Source organism: Cervus elaphus, chromosome 21 (genome assembly GCF_910594005.1).
Source record: "Cervus elaphus chromosome 21, mCerEla1.1, whole genome shotgun sequence".
Lineage (NCBI taxonomy): Eukaryota > Metazoa > Chordata > Mammalia > Artiodactyla > Cervidae > Cervus > Cervus elaphus.
The window spans coordinates 26,909,493-26,926,693 of NC_057835.1; the positions used below are offsets into that span (position 1 = coordinate 26,909,493).

The 17,201-nt window shown below is 44.5% G+C and overlaps 1 protein-coding gene across 4 annotated transcripts in view; it reads left to right on the plus strand.

Annotated features, from left to right (window-relative positions):
- The window catches only part of LYN (LYN proto-oncogene, Src family tyrosine kinase), a 107,522-nt gene that overhangs the window by 61,452 nt on the left and 28,869 nt on the right, over positions 1–17,201 (plus strand). For all 4 annotated transcript variants that reach the window (XM_043879878.1, XM_043879880.1, XM_043879879.1 and 1 more), the window contains exons 3-9: positions 1,346–1,391; positions 2,525–2,630; positions 4,740–4,838; positions 4,961–5,064; positions 5,453–5,602; positions 7,018–7,170; positions 15,428–15,610. In XM_043879878.1, coding sequence (XP_043735813.1) covers positions 1,346–1,391; positions 2,525–2,630; positions 4,740–4,838; positions 4,961–5,064; positions 5,453–5,602; positions 7,018–7,170; positions 15,428–15,610 — 841 coding nt within the window. The remainder of the gene's footprint in view (positions 1–1,345; positions 1,392–2,524; positions 2,631–4,739; positions 4,839–4,960; positions 5,065–5,452; positions 5,603–7,017; positions 7,171–15,427; positions 15,611–17,201) is intronic.

Sequence of the window (17,201 nt, forward strand, 5' to 3'; positions counted from 1 at the left end):
GCTGTATTGTATGACAGCAAGGCTGAACTGACACAAATTCAACAACACTCAAAGGAAAAGACATTTTAGAGAAGAGTGGTGACAGATGAGTTCTATACACGTGTTTTGGCCTTCTGAAGAGTGTGTTCAATCATTTGTCAATTAAGGACTCTTTGATATTTGAAAATCAGCTTGCTGCTTTCAGAATGATTTAATCAGTTTCTCGTCTTCTAATTGTTTCCTCTAACTCCTTTAAAATTAATCATATATTCTAATTATGCAAATCTGAATGAGTTTAAAAATCAGTATAGAACTCCTTGAAATAAGTATTGAAAGATCATCCGGAGCCAAGAGTTTCTGAGCCAGAAAAACATAATCCCCTGCTTCCCACCCCCTGCCCTGGAGATTTGATGGGCTGACTTCCATCAGAAATTTAAATTTCAGTACAAGCTGTTTTGGTCCATATTCCATTCAATCACATTAATCAAAGAGAAACACGATTAAGCCCAGGAAGTCTCACACATCCTCCCCATGTCAACGAAGGAAAAAGGAATTTGATTTCTAAGGTGATTGAGGTGGCCTTTTGTACCACCAGGCCCTTCCTGATCATTCAGCTCCAAGCTAAAATAACAGGGATGCCATCTGTCTCTACAGCGGAATCGGGGTCAGCCACAGGAAGCCTGGATCTGTTAGGACTTGTTCTCAGCTGCCAGTGACCAAGCCCTTACAGCAGCTTTTAAAACAAGTCTGGGAAAAGTGAAGATCAGCAATCCTGGCCTGGGTGGCACTTCTACAAGGTCACCAAGGACCCGAGTGACCCCCAGGACCCCTCTCCATCGTTTTCTCTGCTGTCTCTGGTCACTGGTATCCATGGCTGCTGAAAGCCCAGCTCATCACTTGCTTCTGGGCAGAAAGAAGAAGGCCAGGGAATAAGAAAGCCTATCCCAAAGCCCCATCACCTGCCTGCAGGTCAACCCCTTGCCATCTGCATAGAAGGCTGGAGAATTGGGAAGCATCACCATGTTGCAGGGCAAACCGCCATCCCCAAGGATATTCGGGCTCTGGTACCAAATCAGGGGGAGGGTGCCGATTGGATCAGCAGCGGCTCAGAGTGCTGGACATGTCCTGTCGCCCCCAGGCCAGTGGTTGCTGAAGAAGGAAAAGCCTTTCCATGGTCAGGGTTGGGGCAGGGATCGGAACACAGCTCCGCAGGACTGTTCCCCTGCACTCCTCTTCTTTCTGGCTTAATAAATTAACAAATCTTAACCCACTTGCTTCTGTTTGAAAATGACATAACATACAGTGTGAATGTAAGCATAAAATGCTAAACACAGAAAATATTTTTCTAACCAATATTCTCTCTTAGGTTGCAGACTCTCAGCTTTTACCAGGACAGAGGTTTCAAACTAAAGGTATGTTTTCATAACGCCATGGTAGTTTCTTTTTTTTACTGTTCGAGTCTCTGTAAAGTAGTTGTCCTGGATGTTTTTGTTGATTTTGAGGGGGCGGGCGGTCGGGTGAGGTAGAAAAGGATAGTTTTATTGTTTTGCCAGGCAAAGGGAGACACACTAGGCTTCTGCCTTGAAAAACTATATGTCTCCGAATTTTTTTTTAATTGTGGAAAAATAGACATAACATACAATTTATCATTTTAGCCATGGCAGTGTTCAGGTCAGTAGCATTAACTACCTTCTCATTTTTGTGCAGTCATCACTTCCATCCATCCATCTATCCATTTGGGATGATGAAATTTCCATCATCTCAAACAGAAACTCTGTGCCCATCAAGCACACACTCCCACCCCCCCCATCCTCCCGGCCCCTGGTACCCACCATTCTACTTTCTGTCTCTATGAGTTTGACGGCTCTGGGGATCTCGTCTAAGTGGAATCAAGTGGTATTTGTCCTTTTGCGGCTGACTTATGTCACTTAGCATAATGTCTTTAAGGTTCGTCCTGTTGTAGCAGGTGTCAGAATTTTGCTTCCTTTATTCTGTGGTATGTATACACAGTGTCTTCAGTTTTCTCCTTTTAGCTTTTGTAAACAATGCTGCTATGAGCACAGGTGTATCGTATTTTAAACCTAGAGCTGGAAGTCATTGAGGTCATAGGTCTCTATGATTTGAGATGACAGACTGTACCACTGTGTACAGTGTGTGGCCAACCACAGACCACATGGCCCCCAAGCCCTCTGGGGGGAAAACAGGTCTTCTCTCCCGCTGCCTGTTTCCTCAGTACATCCCTGCCCTCTGTGCCCCTTGACAAGCTGTTACAACATTTCTGCTGTGGATTCTTTTTTTAAAACACTTTTTATTTTATATTGGGGTATAGCCGATTAGCAATGTTGTGAACAGGAAAGGTGAACAGTGAAGGGACTCAGCCATACGTATACATGTACCCATCTTCCCCCAAACTCTCCTCCCCTCCAGGCTGCCACATGACATTGAGCAGAGTTCCCTGGGCCATACAGTCAGTCCTTGCTGGTTATCCATTTAAACATTCTGCTGTGGATTCTTAAAGGTCTTTGCTCGCCTTGGTCATTTTCAGATCCAGAGGAGCAAGGGGACATCGTGATCGCATTGTATCCCTACGATGGCATCCACCCAGATGACTTGTCCTTCAAGAAAGGGGAGAAGATGAAAGTCCTGGAGCAGTAAGTGCAGCCGGGGGTCTCTCTTCTATAGCACCAAGTCCCGAAGTCTGTCCCTCTCCCTGGGCTTGGCCGCCAGCCGCACAGCACGGCAGACACCCCTCTGGGGGTGGGCACGGAACCCCAGCCTTGTTGCTGCCAGAAGGAGCAGGGCCAGAGGGATTTTCCTCTTAGGCTTTACTGTGAGCAGTTCCCAAGAGTTTTTCCTTTGAAACCAAACACCATTGTCTTTCCTTATCCATTTGTGCTACCTTAAGAGGCTTAGATCTATGTGGAGTTTGCATTTCTTTTTAAAAAAAATTTTTTTTTTAATATTTTAAAAATTTATTCTTGGCTCTGCTGGGTCTTTGTTGCTGCTCTCGGGCTTTCTCTAGCTGCAGTGTACAGGCTTCTCACTGCAGTGGCTTCTCTTGTTGCAGTACACGGGCTCTCTAGTTGTGGCCTGCGGGCTTCATTGCCTCGAGGCACGTGGGATCTTAGTTCCTGGACCAGGGATCCACACCATGTCCCCTGCATTGGCCGGTGGATTCCTAACCGCTGAACCACCGGGGAAGTCCCTGCATGTTCTTTTAATGACATTTTTACTTTGTTATTTTCCTCAAATTCACACTGAGTATATGGGTCCGACCGGGTGTGAATCATCAGGGTGTGGCGCTGAGGCAGCGGTCATCTCGGGGAAAGCCCCTGCTCAGCGCTTAGTGCTTCTGTGAAGATGCTTGGACATCGTTTTCTTGACCCCTCCAGGCTGACTCACAGGGCTCAGGACCATGCTGAGAATAAGGAACTTCAGTAATTCTACTGCTCTTCATATAGGGTCACCTTGGCCGGCCAACAGGAGACCCTTGGTTGGCTGGAGGAGGGAGACCCTTAGTATAAGGTGTTGAGTGGCTGAGAGGGTTGTCCATTACTGGCTGCGTGTGAACTTGAGCCTCATCCTGGCCTTGCCACTTGATCGCTGTGTGACCAAGACAAGTCCCTTCAACTCTGTATCTTAGTATCTCGCTTGTGAACCAGAAACGGCTTGTGTGTGTGTGTGTGTGTGCGTTTTACAAATATGGCACAGGTGTGGAGTGTACCACAGCTTAGCGCCAGTTGTAATTGTCCTTCATGTCTTGCTGGATGAGGGTCCTGTCTGGGTGTGGGAACCTGATGGGAACACAGCTGAGGCTCATCCGTTGGTGACCCATCCGTTCCTCCCTCCCCAGCCCCTTTGCTGGCTCCATGCCTCTCGCAGGATATGCGAGGTGGTGATGAGGCTCATCTGCTTGGGACTGTTTTATGGTTTTCTATTTTTTTTTTCCCATGGCATCAGCCTGTTGACACTAGCCATTTCAACAAAGGCATTTATAACTTAAGAACTATGACCTTTTATTCCCTTGACTCCCATTTCTCTAAGTGTGAAAAGTGAAAGTGTTAGTCGTTCAGTTGTATCCTACTCTTTGTGACCCCATGGACTCCTCTCTCCTTGGAATCCTCCAGGCAAGAATACTGGGGTGATTTGCCATGCCCTCCTCCAGGGGATCTTCCCAGCCCAGATATCAAACCCAGGTCTCCTCCATTATAGGCAGATTCTTTACCCTCTGAGCCACCAGGGAAGCCCATTTTGTAAATATCCCCGGGGAAGTTAAGAACTCTGCTTCTGCAAGGTGGAAACCATTTTCACCAACTCTTATGCAGCAGCTCTGAGCACAGAGACCCACACTTCAGTCATGAGGCTGTTTTCCTTTGCTTCTATCACTAAACATATTTGTATTTCATCAGGATGCATCAACTTTTCCCCTGCATTCTGGGGTCCCAGGGTCTTCCCCACTGTCCCACAGCCCACAAGACAAACACCTTAAGACAATTGCTCTTGTAGTTCTTCAGTCATTGAATACAAGCCCTTTTCTTCTTTTTTTAATATATATTTATTTGGCTGCGTCGAGTCTTAGCTATGGCACGTAGGCTCTTTCTTGGAAGCTCAAGCACTTGCTTGGCTGCCCCATGGCGTGCGGGATCTTAGTTCCCTGACGGGAGATTGAATTCACATCCCTTGCATTACAAGGTGGTTCTTAACCACTGCACCATCAGGGAAGTCCAACAAACCCTTTCTGATGCAGGTTTCTATTCCAGGCATGGAGAGTGGTGGAAAGCCAAGTCCACTTTGACAAAGAAAGAAGGCTTCATTCCCAGCAACTATGTGGCCAAAGTCAACACCTTGGAAACTGAAGAGTGAGTCCTCACCTGGAGTGATCTGGAATGGTTCTTTGTGACATGCTGGATTTCTTGCTTTTTCTTCATCTTTTTTCTCCCTGGGATTACAACACCCATGGGATGTTAATATGTCTTCACAGGTGGTTTTTCAAGGATATAACCAGGAAAGATGCAGAAAGGCAGCTTCTGGCCCCAGGGAACAGCGCTGGAGCTTTCCTTATCAGAGAAAGCGAGACATTAAAAGGTAAGAAGTGACATAAGGCCTCTTAGCAAAGGCTGTTTAAGAAATCGTTCTTAGAAATGATTCTAGAATTCTGTTAAAAAAGAATTATGGGCAGACCTCGTTTTATTGAAGTATAGTTGATTTACAATGTTGTGTTAATTTCTGCTGTACAGCCAAGTGATTCTGTTATACATAGACGTAGTGTTTTTCATACTCTTTTCTGTTCTGGTTTATCACAGGTTATTGAATATACTTCCTTTTTCTATATAGTAGGACCGTGTTGTTTATCCATCCTATGTGTCATAGTTTGCATCTGCTAATCCCAAACTCCCAACGCTTCCCTCCCCATAATGCCAATCTTGTTTACAAAATATAAGTGTAATCTTTGCTGGTACTTCTTCCTCTGCAGGAAGTTACTCTCTGTCTGTCAGAGACTATGACCCCGTGCACGGTGATGTGATTAAGCACTACAAAATCAGAAGTCTGGACAATGGGGGTTATTACATCTCCCCACGAATCACTTTTCCTTGTATCAGTGACATGATTAAGCATTATCAAAGTAAGTGAAAACACAAGGTTAGACAAGAAAAGAAAGATACATGTTATGATGAATATGTGATGTCAAACTTATATAAAAATTTTTGTATCCTGCAACTTTACAGAATTCATTGATGAACTCTAGTAGTTTTCCTGGTAGCCTCTTTAGAAAGAAGAATCATATTTCTTTTGGATAAAGTTACAGGATCATATTCTGTAACTGGTCCTAAAGTAACCTATAACTATACATTCGACAGTGGCACTAGTGGTAAAGAATCCACCTGCCAATGCAGGAGACACAAGAGACACCCATTCAGTCCCTGGGTTGGGAAGATCCCCTGGAGGAGGAAATGGCAACCCACTCCAGTATTCTTGCCTCGAAAAATTCATGGCCTGAGGAGCCTGGCGGGCTACAGTCCATGGGGCCACAAAGAGTCAGACACGACTGAGTGGCTGAGCACACACAAACATTCAAGGTCAGATTTGATCTTTGAGAATAATTATCCTAGTCCTTCCCACCTAGCTTGTGCTGTTTAACAGTTAATGTTCAAAAATTACAAAGATAGAAATGAGTATTATTTTCATGTAGTGCATGACTTTACAACATATCTTTTGATATCCAGACTAGGAATGCAGATCTGTAGATCTGTGTCCTAGTGTAGACATATGTATGTGTGTGTGTAAAAGTAATACATGCCCTTGGTAAAATAAAACAGAAATTACAACAGTAACACCAAAACAATTAGAAGTGGCCAGTCAGTGGTCCTTTGTCCCCAGGCGCTCTACAACCTTGCTAGGCTAACCCCATGAATAGCCTTTAGGTTCATTCCCTTTGTGTTTGAGGTCCGTTGTAGTGGGAAGCTGTTGTTACTGCTTATTTCTTCAAGCTTCTCTAAGGGAATACACATAACATTTGCTTATGTCCCCACGTATGGAGAGAGCAAGTACTCTAGAGTAGTAAGTCCTTCTTCTCTCTCTGTTACCCCCATCAAGTTATTCATCTGGCACATGTGTTGAGTACTTATGGAGCCCTGGCCCTGTTCTGAGGCTGGGCGGGGGAGGGGGGGTCCCCTGGTGACCTAACCAAGTTCCCACCATTGTGCCCTGAAGAGTTTACACGGGCTCAGTAATTAAAATTATAGTCTATTAAGTGTGACATCCTGTCAGCCTGTGTTTGTCTGTTTATTTTATTGTTTTTATTTTTATAGATTAGCATTACTGATACATCTGTTATGATATGAAATCAAGTGTATCTTAAATTGTCTTTCATTTAAGAATTCCAAGTCATGGTTACACAGAAGATACCCCCATAAACATTTTAAGTTTGTAGACCTTGGCGAGTTAAAAATGATAAAACTCATAGTCCAGATTTCTCTGTAGATACTGGTAAAATACAGAGGATGACTTTTTCCACATCTACTTTCTCTTTGAAATTAGAGCAGCCAGATGGCTTGTGCCGGAGATTGGAGAAGGCGTGCATTAGCCCCAAACCACAGAAGCCATGGGACAAGGATGCCTGGGAGATCCCCCGAGAGTCCATCAAGCTGGTGAAGAGGCTGGGCGCCGGGCAGTTCGGGGAAGTCTGGATGGGTGAGTGTGTGGCTCGGGAGCCTGAGTCCCTTCTGGAGAAATAAGAGCTCCAGCTGATTTCTATCAGTTTTCTCAGAAGCATTGATGCTTTCATTTCCCTCTGTCCCCCTGGTGCCAAGAACAAGCCTACACAGTCCTTGTGATTAGACTCTTTGTCTTCCTTGAGACTTAGGCGTTCTCTTGTTGGATGAATGTTTACAAGGAAGGGGCAGTGGGCACTTATCCTGGTAAATAATCCTGGTTTGTCCTGGTTTATCTGTCTCCTCTTCCCTGACTCTCATCACCGGATTCTTTGGACGTGCGGTTAAGTGCAGGCATTGCAGGGAGAGGTACAGTCGGGCTATGTGCCTGTGCCCAGTCGCTCAGTCGAGTCTGATTCTTCACAACCCTACGGACCGTAGGCCACCAGGCTCCTCTGTCCATGGGATTCTCCAGGCAAGAACACTGGAGTGGGTTGCCATGCCCTCCTCCAGAGGATCTTCCCAACCCAGGGATTGAACCTGCATCTCTTGAATCTTCTCTATTGGCAGACAGGTTCTTTACCACTAGCACCACCTGGGAAGTCGATAATTAATTCTCACTACACTGTAAATCTCTGGGAACATGATAATGGAATCAGGGTAAATCATAATTACACAGCCTCACCTTGCTTATTGGGGTCTGTGTGAGTACCTGGCAGTCTGTTTCCGGTTGGGTCCACAGACCGGAGGCGTGATCTTGCTTTAGGTGTGTCTCTGTTCCCACTCTGCTGCCTAAATCATCACCTCCTCCTCCTCCTTGCTCTGTCCACCTTTCCTTTTTTATTGAAGTAAAATTCATGTACCATAAGGTCAGTCATTTTAAAGTGGACAATTCACATTCACACTGTTGTACAGTCACCACTTCTATTTAGTTCCAGAATATTTCCGTCGGTCCAGAAGGAAGCCCTGTACCCATAGTGCAGACACTCACCCCCACCCCCACTTCCCCAGCCCCTGGACACCACTCTACTTCCTGTCTGTATGACTGTAATACTCTAGGGCTCTCACGTCAGTGGGATCCTACACACATTTGTCCTTTTGTGTCTGGCTTATCTCCCTCAGCATGATGTCCTCAAGGTTCACCCATATTTGTCAGAATTTCTTTCTTCTTTTATGATCGAACACTGTTCCATTGTATGGGTATGCCACAGCTTATCTACTTATCCGTTGGTGGACCTTTGGGTTGGTTCCATCTTTGGGCTATTATAAATAATGCTTCTTTGAACATTTATGTGCAAATTATTGTGTGGACAGGTGTTTTCATTTTTTTGAGGATATACATTCTCCTAGGAGTGAAATTGCTGAGTCACATCATTCTATGCTTAACTTTATAAGGAACTGTCTTAACTGGGATCTACTCATTTTCTAAAAAATTGTCACCTCTTTCTCCCCTGAGATATTTGCATTTATTTCTTAATATATTTTTTCCAAGTCCACAGAATAGGAGCAGCTATAATACACGCTGTATATTCTTCACCTAGATTCACCAGTTAATATTTTGCTGTATTTCCTGTATCATTTCTATACATACACACACAGACGTGTTTTATTTTTGCGGAGCCACGTGAGAGTAAGGTGCAGACTCGATGACCTTCACCCCTGAATACTCACGCAGGTGTCTCCTCAGAGGAGGGCTGTGATCTCACGCTGCGCGGTGGTCACATTCAGGAAGTTCTGCATTGATCTGCAGTCTAGTGTAGAGTCGGCATCCTAATTCCCCCCATTGTCCCAGTGATGTCCCCAGGGTTGTCGGGATCTAGAGTTTGCTTTTAACTGACCTGTCTCCTTGAATCTGGAAGAGTCCCTTGGCCCATCTCCATCTTTCATGACAGGTTTGTCCTTTTGTAGAATATCTCTCATTTGGATTTCCCAATGTTTCCCGTGAGTTGGTCCAGATTATGCCCTGGGTCACGAATACCATCTAAGTACTAAGTGATGCTGCGTGTTCCTGCATCCCTCAGGGGTACAGAATGATGGTTGGTTTCATTATTGCCTACAGGCCAAGGAGGGAGGGCAGATTCCCTAGTTCCCAGCCTGAGCCGGAGGTTGGAGTAACCATGTTTGGGGTGAGGTGGGGGGGCCGGGGAGGGTGGAGGCGGGTCAGAGGACAGACGGCTGCTGCTTTTAGAGAGGTGATAGCTTCTAAGAGGGATGAGAATCAGATGAGCACGTGATGCTGAAACCATCTGGGGAAAGCACTTTTGGATATTTAAATAATTTTAAAGAATCTCCCCTAAGGTAATGAATACATCAGTTACAATAGGGAATTAAAATGTTACATTTAAAATGGAGAAATCTGGTGGACCTCCTTAAAATCAAACAGAACAGCAGCACCTTACTCTCCAGTGGCTCAGCAACAACAAAATAGGGATGGTATAAAAACAGGATGAGGTGATGCAAGTAATCATTTAATATAGTTGACAGTATTTAAGAACGGTTATTATTTTAAATAATTATATTATGAAGATAGTATGATAAATTAGAGCAAAGACTATGAAATAGAGGAGAGAAATTACCCAGAATTTCCCCCCTCAACACGAGCTGTTTCTTGGGTATTTTCAGTTAAACTTTTTATTTTGAGATAACTATCGATTCACACGCAGTTGTCTGAAATAATACAGAAATGAAAAACATCTGTTCACACAAACACTTTTACACAACTGTTAGTAAGAGCATTATTCATAATAACCAAAGAGTGTAAACAACCCAAATGTCCATCAGTTGATGAACGGATAAACAAAATGTGGTGTTTCCTTGCAATGGAATATTATTTGGCAATAAAAAGAAAGTCCTGACACACACTACATGGATGACTTTTGAAAACACGATGATAAAGAAAAGAAACCAGACACAAAGGACCATGTGTCATATGACTTCCATTTATGTGAAGTGTCTGTAAAAGGCAGTTCTGTAGAGACAAAGGAAATGAGTGGTTGCTTCAGATGGGGGGATGGCAGTGTAATTATTAATAGGTGCCATTTTGGGGAGGTGGGGACATGACAATGTCCTTATAATTGATTGTGGTGGTGGTACCACAAATTTGAATATACCAAAACCAATGAATGATATGTTTTAAATGGGAAAGTGGTGTGGCATATGAATTATATTTCATTAAAGCTATTGTAGATGTAAAAGAAATAATACAGAGAGGTCCCATTGTAGCCTTTACTCAGTTTCTCCCAAAAGTAACATATTACAGGACTATGGTATAACTTCACTGCTGGAATGTTGATGCTGAAAGTTGTTTGTTTTTAAATGGTGCTTCCCCCCCTAGTTTTGTATTAAAGAAAGAAAAGAAAGAGAAGGAGGGAGAGAAGGAAGGAAAAGAGAGAAGAGGAGGAAAATAGTTTTGATCTGGGGTCTTGTGCAAGTGTGGTTCTGTGAACCTGGCTGCCAGCCAGGGAACTCTTCCTTCGCTGCTGAAATTACGTCAATTTGTTGAATGCATTTAGCAGGGGAATGCTGGAAATAAAACCAAAAGAACAGTGGGGAGTGATGTGCTACGAATCAGGTCAAAGGATGCGCCCCTCCCGTGTGTCTGCACGTATCATTCTGACCAAGGCTCCATGTAAGAGAAGGGTCTGTCTGTGCAGTTTAGAGCTGCTGGCAATTAGCTTTTACTTCTCGAGGGATAAATAAGCTGGCTAGCTTTGCTCATGGATAGAAAAAGGACAGCAGATTAAAAATTGCATCCCTGTTAGTCAAGTAAGTGAATATTATTGTGAAGCATGAGAAATGGCTCAGAGGCTCCCAGTCATACTTCATGGTCTGGATTTTTTGGTCTGAAGCACAGTGGACAAATACTAGGAAATGCCCTGATCTGGGGGGAGCAGGGGTGGGGAGAAAACAGAGAGGAGTTTGTCCCTCAAGCTGTTTCCTCTTGTCCGTGTGATCCTCAGCTGTCTGGTTCGGGGACCCGTTTTCCTCTGCGGGCTGCTGGACGCTGAGGGAACTGACCTATGAGTGACACAAAGGGTGACGTTTCCTGTCCCCGCTTGGTCTCTGAAGAGACTCTGGGAAAGAAAGGAAACTGATTTTGCGTTCAGGTTTGCTTGATCCGTCTTCATGGGAGCCAACTGCGTTGAATGATTCACCAGCCAGCTTCTAAAAGCAACTGCATTCATCTTTTCGTATTAGCAAAACCACCTTCGTCCTGTGGTATAGCAAGGCAGCCACACCTGCACTGGGGCGCTCTCTGCTTTACCTATGGCAGAGCGGCACCTGCAAGAAATTATTTACTTCCTTCAAAAGATGAAAAAAAATTTTTTTTTGCCGCTTCCTTTTATTTATTTATTTATTATTACAAATTTGTTTTTTATTCAAGTGCAGTTGACCTACAGTGTTGAGGTGGTTTCAGCTGTATAGCAAAGCGATTCAGTTATATATGAGTCTTTTTTCAGATTCTTTTCCCTTACAGGTCATTACAAAATGTTGAGTAGAGTTCCCTGTATGTCCTTGTTGTTCATCTGTTTTATACATAGTAGCACGTGTGGGTGTTTCCATCTGTCATGCCACATCTCTGTGACCCGTGTGAACCTGCCATTACTGGGCAGTATATTGGTAAAGTACGATTTGATGGTGAGCGCCGAGTAAAACTCACGCCTTTGGTGTAGACGGAAACCTGCCCTGTCGTGCAAATCTCACAGCCCTAAGCAGCCATGAGTGGAAGCTGCTGTCCTCCTAGAGTTGGGTTTGACACAGCTGTTTTGTTTTTTTTTTTTTGACACAGCTGTTTTAATCGCTGCTCTTTTCAAACTCCTTATCAGCATTTTTAATATCTTTCGCAGCTGCAGTATTTCCTGGTGATTTTTTTCCCCTACGCTTGGAGAGTATTTGTTTTTTTCTTCATCCATGACCCATAACTTCATGTTCTGTGAAAAGTCTCAGTGAGTCCCTCGGCTTTTGCTCGCCCTGCTTCTTTCTCTTCTGTTGCTGTAACATGCAGTTTAACAAGCAGACGGAAAAGTGCCTACCACACAAACGTTTGCTTTCACAGCTACTGACAACATGAAAACCTGTGTGGTGACCACTGAATCACACCCGAAGCCCCCATTCACCCTTTCCCGACCACAACCCCACCTGTCCCCCCGAAGGCAGCTGCTATTCTGGCTTTTCTGATCATTTCCTGACTTTTCTTTGTAGTTCTGCTGCTTTTGTGTATGGGGCTGTGTGCACCCAGAGTAGTTTACTTTTGCCCGGTTTTAAACTTTATATAAAAGAAACCCTACTATTTATCAATGGCATTGGAGTTACTCCCATGTTCTGGCTATTAGGAACAAGGCCACTGTGAACGTTTTTGGGCTGCTTGGTACCAGGGTACATGAGTTTCTCTAGATGACCAGGGTGGATTTACTGGATCACAGGTGTATGAATCTTTAGTTCCAGTGCTCAGCCCCTCAGTCATGTTCGACTCTTTGAGACCCCACAGACTATAGCCCGCCAGACTCCTCTGTCCATGGGCTTTCCCAGGCAAAATTACTGGAGTAGGTTGCCATTTCCTCCTCCAGGGGACCTCCCGACCCAGGGATGGAATTCTTGACCACTTGAGCCACCTGGGAAGCCCTCAGCTCCAATAAATGCTGCAGTCTTTGTTTCTAAAGCGCTGTTCTGGGTTACACCCTCCCCACCAATGTACACGGGTTTGTGGTCAGGTGGGTAGTCACTCAGTAAAATTGCACTAGAAAGGAGCCTGCTCTGTCAGCATCCTTCCAGGGCCCTTGAGGATGCTGTTGAAGATAGAAGCTTTACAACTCAGTTGGAGCGATGCTCAGAACAGAGCCCAGAAAGGACCCGCAGGAATTGTCCCAGCTGTCCTGCCGGGGGCTAGCACTACCAGCACTCAAGATTGTCAGACTTTTGTTATTTTTGTCTTGCTGGGTGGTGGTTTCTTTCTCTTGGAGGTTTTTTTTTTGGCTGCTTTAGGTCTTCGTTGCTGCACATGTGCTTTCTCTCGTTGCAGGGAGGGGGCTACTCTTGTTGAAGCATGAGGGCTCTAGAGCACAGGCTCAGTACTTGTGGCATGTGGTTTAGTTGCTCCACAACATGTGGAATCTTCCGAGACCAGAGATCGAACCCCTGTCCCCTGCATTGGCAGGTGGATTCTTAACCACACCAGGGAAGTCCTCTGGAGACCACCGTCATTGGTTTTCACTGAGCGTAAGCTGTGTGTGTACTGATAATCGTGTGACCTGAAAAGGGACTGGATGTTTTCACATCACCGTTCCTGAGATGTGTGTCTCTCTTGGGCCTGGGGCTGTTAGGGGGTCACACACTAGGTAGAGGTGACCTTGAGGGTGACTCGTGGTCACCATCTGCCACTCCACCCTCACCTTTTCCTGTCCTTCCAAGAGAACTATGAAAGCAGAAAGAAAAGCTGCGTGTGATTACCTCTATTTCTGCTTTCCAAACCACCGAGAAAAGGCTTTTCCAGGAGAAAATCAAGCTCCAAAGTAAGCACATTGTTGGGAACTTCCCTGGAAGTCCAATGGTCAAGACTTCACCTTCCAGTGGAGCAGGTACAGGTTCAATCCCTGGTTGGAGAGCTAAGATGCCACATGCCTCACGGCCAAAAAACCAAAACAGAAGACAGAAACAATATTGTAACAAATTCAATAAAGACTTAAAAAATGGTCCACATCAAAAATAATGTTAAAGAAAGAAAAAGTAACCACATCATGGAGGCAGGTCCCAGAAAATCAGTGCCTTGGGGGAACTATATTAAGGAGGCGGTGTTTCCCGAAGTGTGTTCTGGGAGATAAAAGGTACATGAAGATGTGTTCTGAGGTTGAGATAGCATGGGAAATGCTGTGGTTAACCGAGCCAGACGGGCATCTTCCTTGCTGGGCTGTCTGCACTCCTGCTGTGTCTCCTGGGTGAGACGGCGTGGGGCGGGCAGGCGTTTCCAGGTGGCTCAACCCAGGGCCCTTGCTTTGCATAGAATCACTGTGTCCAGTTCTCTTTGAAAACTATGAGAAATACTTACTTGACTCCTGTGTATTCTTTGTACTTTAGAATTAGTAAGGTTTTTTCAAGGGCAAAGCTTTTCTTTCTGATTATAAAAATAATGCATATTCATTGTAGTAAAGTTAAAGAGTTAAAGGTATGGTGAGCAAAATTTAAATCACTCATAATTAAGCCAGTACTCGGTGTATTCTGGTGTATTCTCTTCCAGACAGTTGTCAGACTCTGTGTGTGTGTGTGTGTGTGTGTGTGTGTGTGTGTGTGTGTGTTGCGTAAGAGTATCTAATAGACTTATGGTGTATGGGGTTTTTTGTCTTGCAATTAAAAGCATCTTATTAATTTGAAAAAATCTAATGAATTAGAGAAAATCAAATTCATTAGACAAAATGGTACAGTGCATATGGAGTTTTGTTTTACCATTGTTTTATAAAAACCTTTTGATTTCAGAATAATTTTAAGTTTTTTGGTAAAGATAATACAGAGAATTCTCACACACCCTTTACTCAGAATGTTACGTGCTGTGCTATGCTTGGTTGCTCAATCATTTTGCGATCAATTTCATTTCTGACTCTTTGCGACCCCATGGACTATATGTAGCCCACTAGGCTCCTCTGTCCATGGGATTCTCCAGGCAAGAATACTGGAGTGGGTTGCCTTTTCCTTCTCCAGGGGATCTTCCCAAACCAGGGATTGAACCCAGATCTCTGGCATTGCAGGCTGATTCTTTGCCATCTGAGCCACCAGGGAAGCCCAAGAATACTCAAGTGGGTAGCCTATTCCTTCTCCAGGGGAACTTCCCAACCCAGGAGTAAAACCGGGGTCTCCTGCATTGCAGGCGGATTCTTTACCAGCTGAGCTGCTACCAGGGAAGCCCCCTAATGTTACATATATAGGTTTTATTTTTCTTCTTATTATTACTTTTAAAGCATTTATTTGTCTGCACCAGGTCTTCATTGTAGCATGTGTGATTTTTTTAGTTGCAGCATGTGAGATCTTTAGTTAAGGCTTGCCAACTCTTAGTTGTGTCATGTGGGATCTAGTTCCCTGACCAGGGATCAGACCTGGGTCCCCTGCATTGGGAGCTCAGCATCTTAGCCACTGGACCACCAGGGAAGTCCCTAAAGGTTTTAGATAATGTTAACACTATAGAGTTTATAGAAGTTTTTTTTTTTTTTTTTTAGAGTTTATAGAAGTTTTTTCTGTCTATAGCTAAATATTCTTCTAAGTCTGCATGAAGTTTTTGACAAATCACAACCTCCCTTCTTTTCCCTCCCTAGGTTACTATAACAACAGCACCAAAGTGGCCGTCAAAACACTGAAGCCAGGCACAATGTCCGTGCAGGCGTTCCTGGAGGAGGCCAACCTCATGAAGACGCTGCAGCACGACAAGCTGGTGAGGCTGTATGCCGTGGTCACCAAAGAGGAGCCCATCTTCATCATCACTGAGTACATGGCCAAGGGTGAGTGCCCGCCCCCCACCCAGGCTTGTGACCGCCCAGCCCTCAGAAAGGACACCCGGGTGTGTGACGGCCCAGCCCTCAGAAAGAAGAACATCTAGACATTCAGAGACTCCTCAGATAATTCAGATTATCAACAGCAGGCTCACTACAAGGGCTTCCCAGGTGGCACTAGTGGTAAAGAACCCACCCGTCAATACAGGAGACATAAGAGATGTCAGTTTGATCCCTGGGTCGGGAAGATCCACTGGAGGAGGAGATGGCAACCCACTCCAGTATTCTTGCCTGGAGAATCCCATGGACAGAGGAGCCTGGCGGGCTAGAATCCATGGGGTCAACAAAGAGTCGGGCACAACTGTTTGCTACAAAAACATCAGAAAACACAGGAAAATGAAGCCCTTTCGTAAGCCACCTTACTGGAAGTCATCTGTTATGAAATGAACATGTTGTCTTCCCAGTTCTGTGCACTTATCTCCGTGTACCTGCTGGCCTCAAGAATGGGACCCCAAACCTAGACGGCCCCCCGGACATACTTGTCAAATAAGTAAATACAGACATCAAATAAGAGTATTATTGTTTTGGGTTCCAATTGTGAGTTCTCAAAATTGAAAACCAGTTCCTCGTCCTTTTTAGCATTATCTAAATGTTCAGAATGACACTTTAAAACATAAATATTTGAAAAACTTTTCAAAGTCAAGTTCCTATGCCATCACAGAGTCCCTGAAGAAGAGGTTTCAAGCGGCCATCTTTTCTCCCACTGCTGTCCCCTTCAGATCAAGGATCTTAAGTCATCATCCTTCTTCCTCCAGCTCAGGAGAAATGCTAATTAAACTGCCCATGATTTCTAGAGAATCTTCAGAAGGAACAAAGATGATACCTAAGCCATCATCCAGAACTAACAGTGACCTCCTGAGAATGGAGATTATAGTGTGATGCCATAACTGAATAGGTTAGAAAGATGAATATTGCATATTGCATTTTCTTATTTAATACAGGTTAATATTTCAGAATATTATAGCCCCTGGAGTCCTTCTAAAAAAGAATATTTTTTTAAGCCCTATCAAGGCTTCCCTGGTGGTTCAGTGGTAAAGAATTCTCCTGCCAGTGCATGAGACACGGGTTTGATCCCTGATCCTGAAAGATCCCACATTCCACGGAGCAACTCAGCCCATGTGCCATAGATACTGAGCCTGTGCTCTGGAGTCCAGGAGCCACAACTACTGAAGCCCATGCACCTAGAGCCCATGTTTCACAAGAGCAGCCACTGCCAGAAGAAACCTGTTTACCCCAACTAGAGAGCAGCCTGTACAGCACAGCCAAGAAAATAAATATAAATAGATCAATACATTTTGGAAACGCCCTATTACCTATTAGGTTGCTGCCATTCAGGAACCAGGCTCAGGATCAGATGCTTAAGCAGGAGTTCATAGATACTTGTGGGGTTGATTAACCAATAGTGTTCTTAACCATAAATGTAAACGGTAGCAGTGCCCACCTGGTATTGAGCAGTTACTGTATGCCAGATGGCACTTGGTGTCTTCCCTGAGGACCACACTCATCTTCCCAGCAATCTAGGCTGAGCACCACCTTCTGT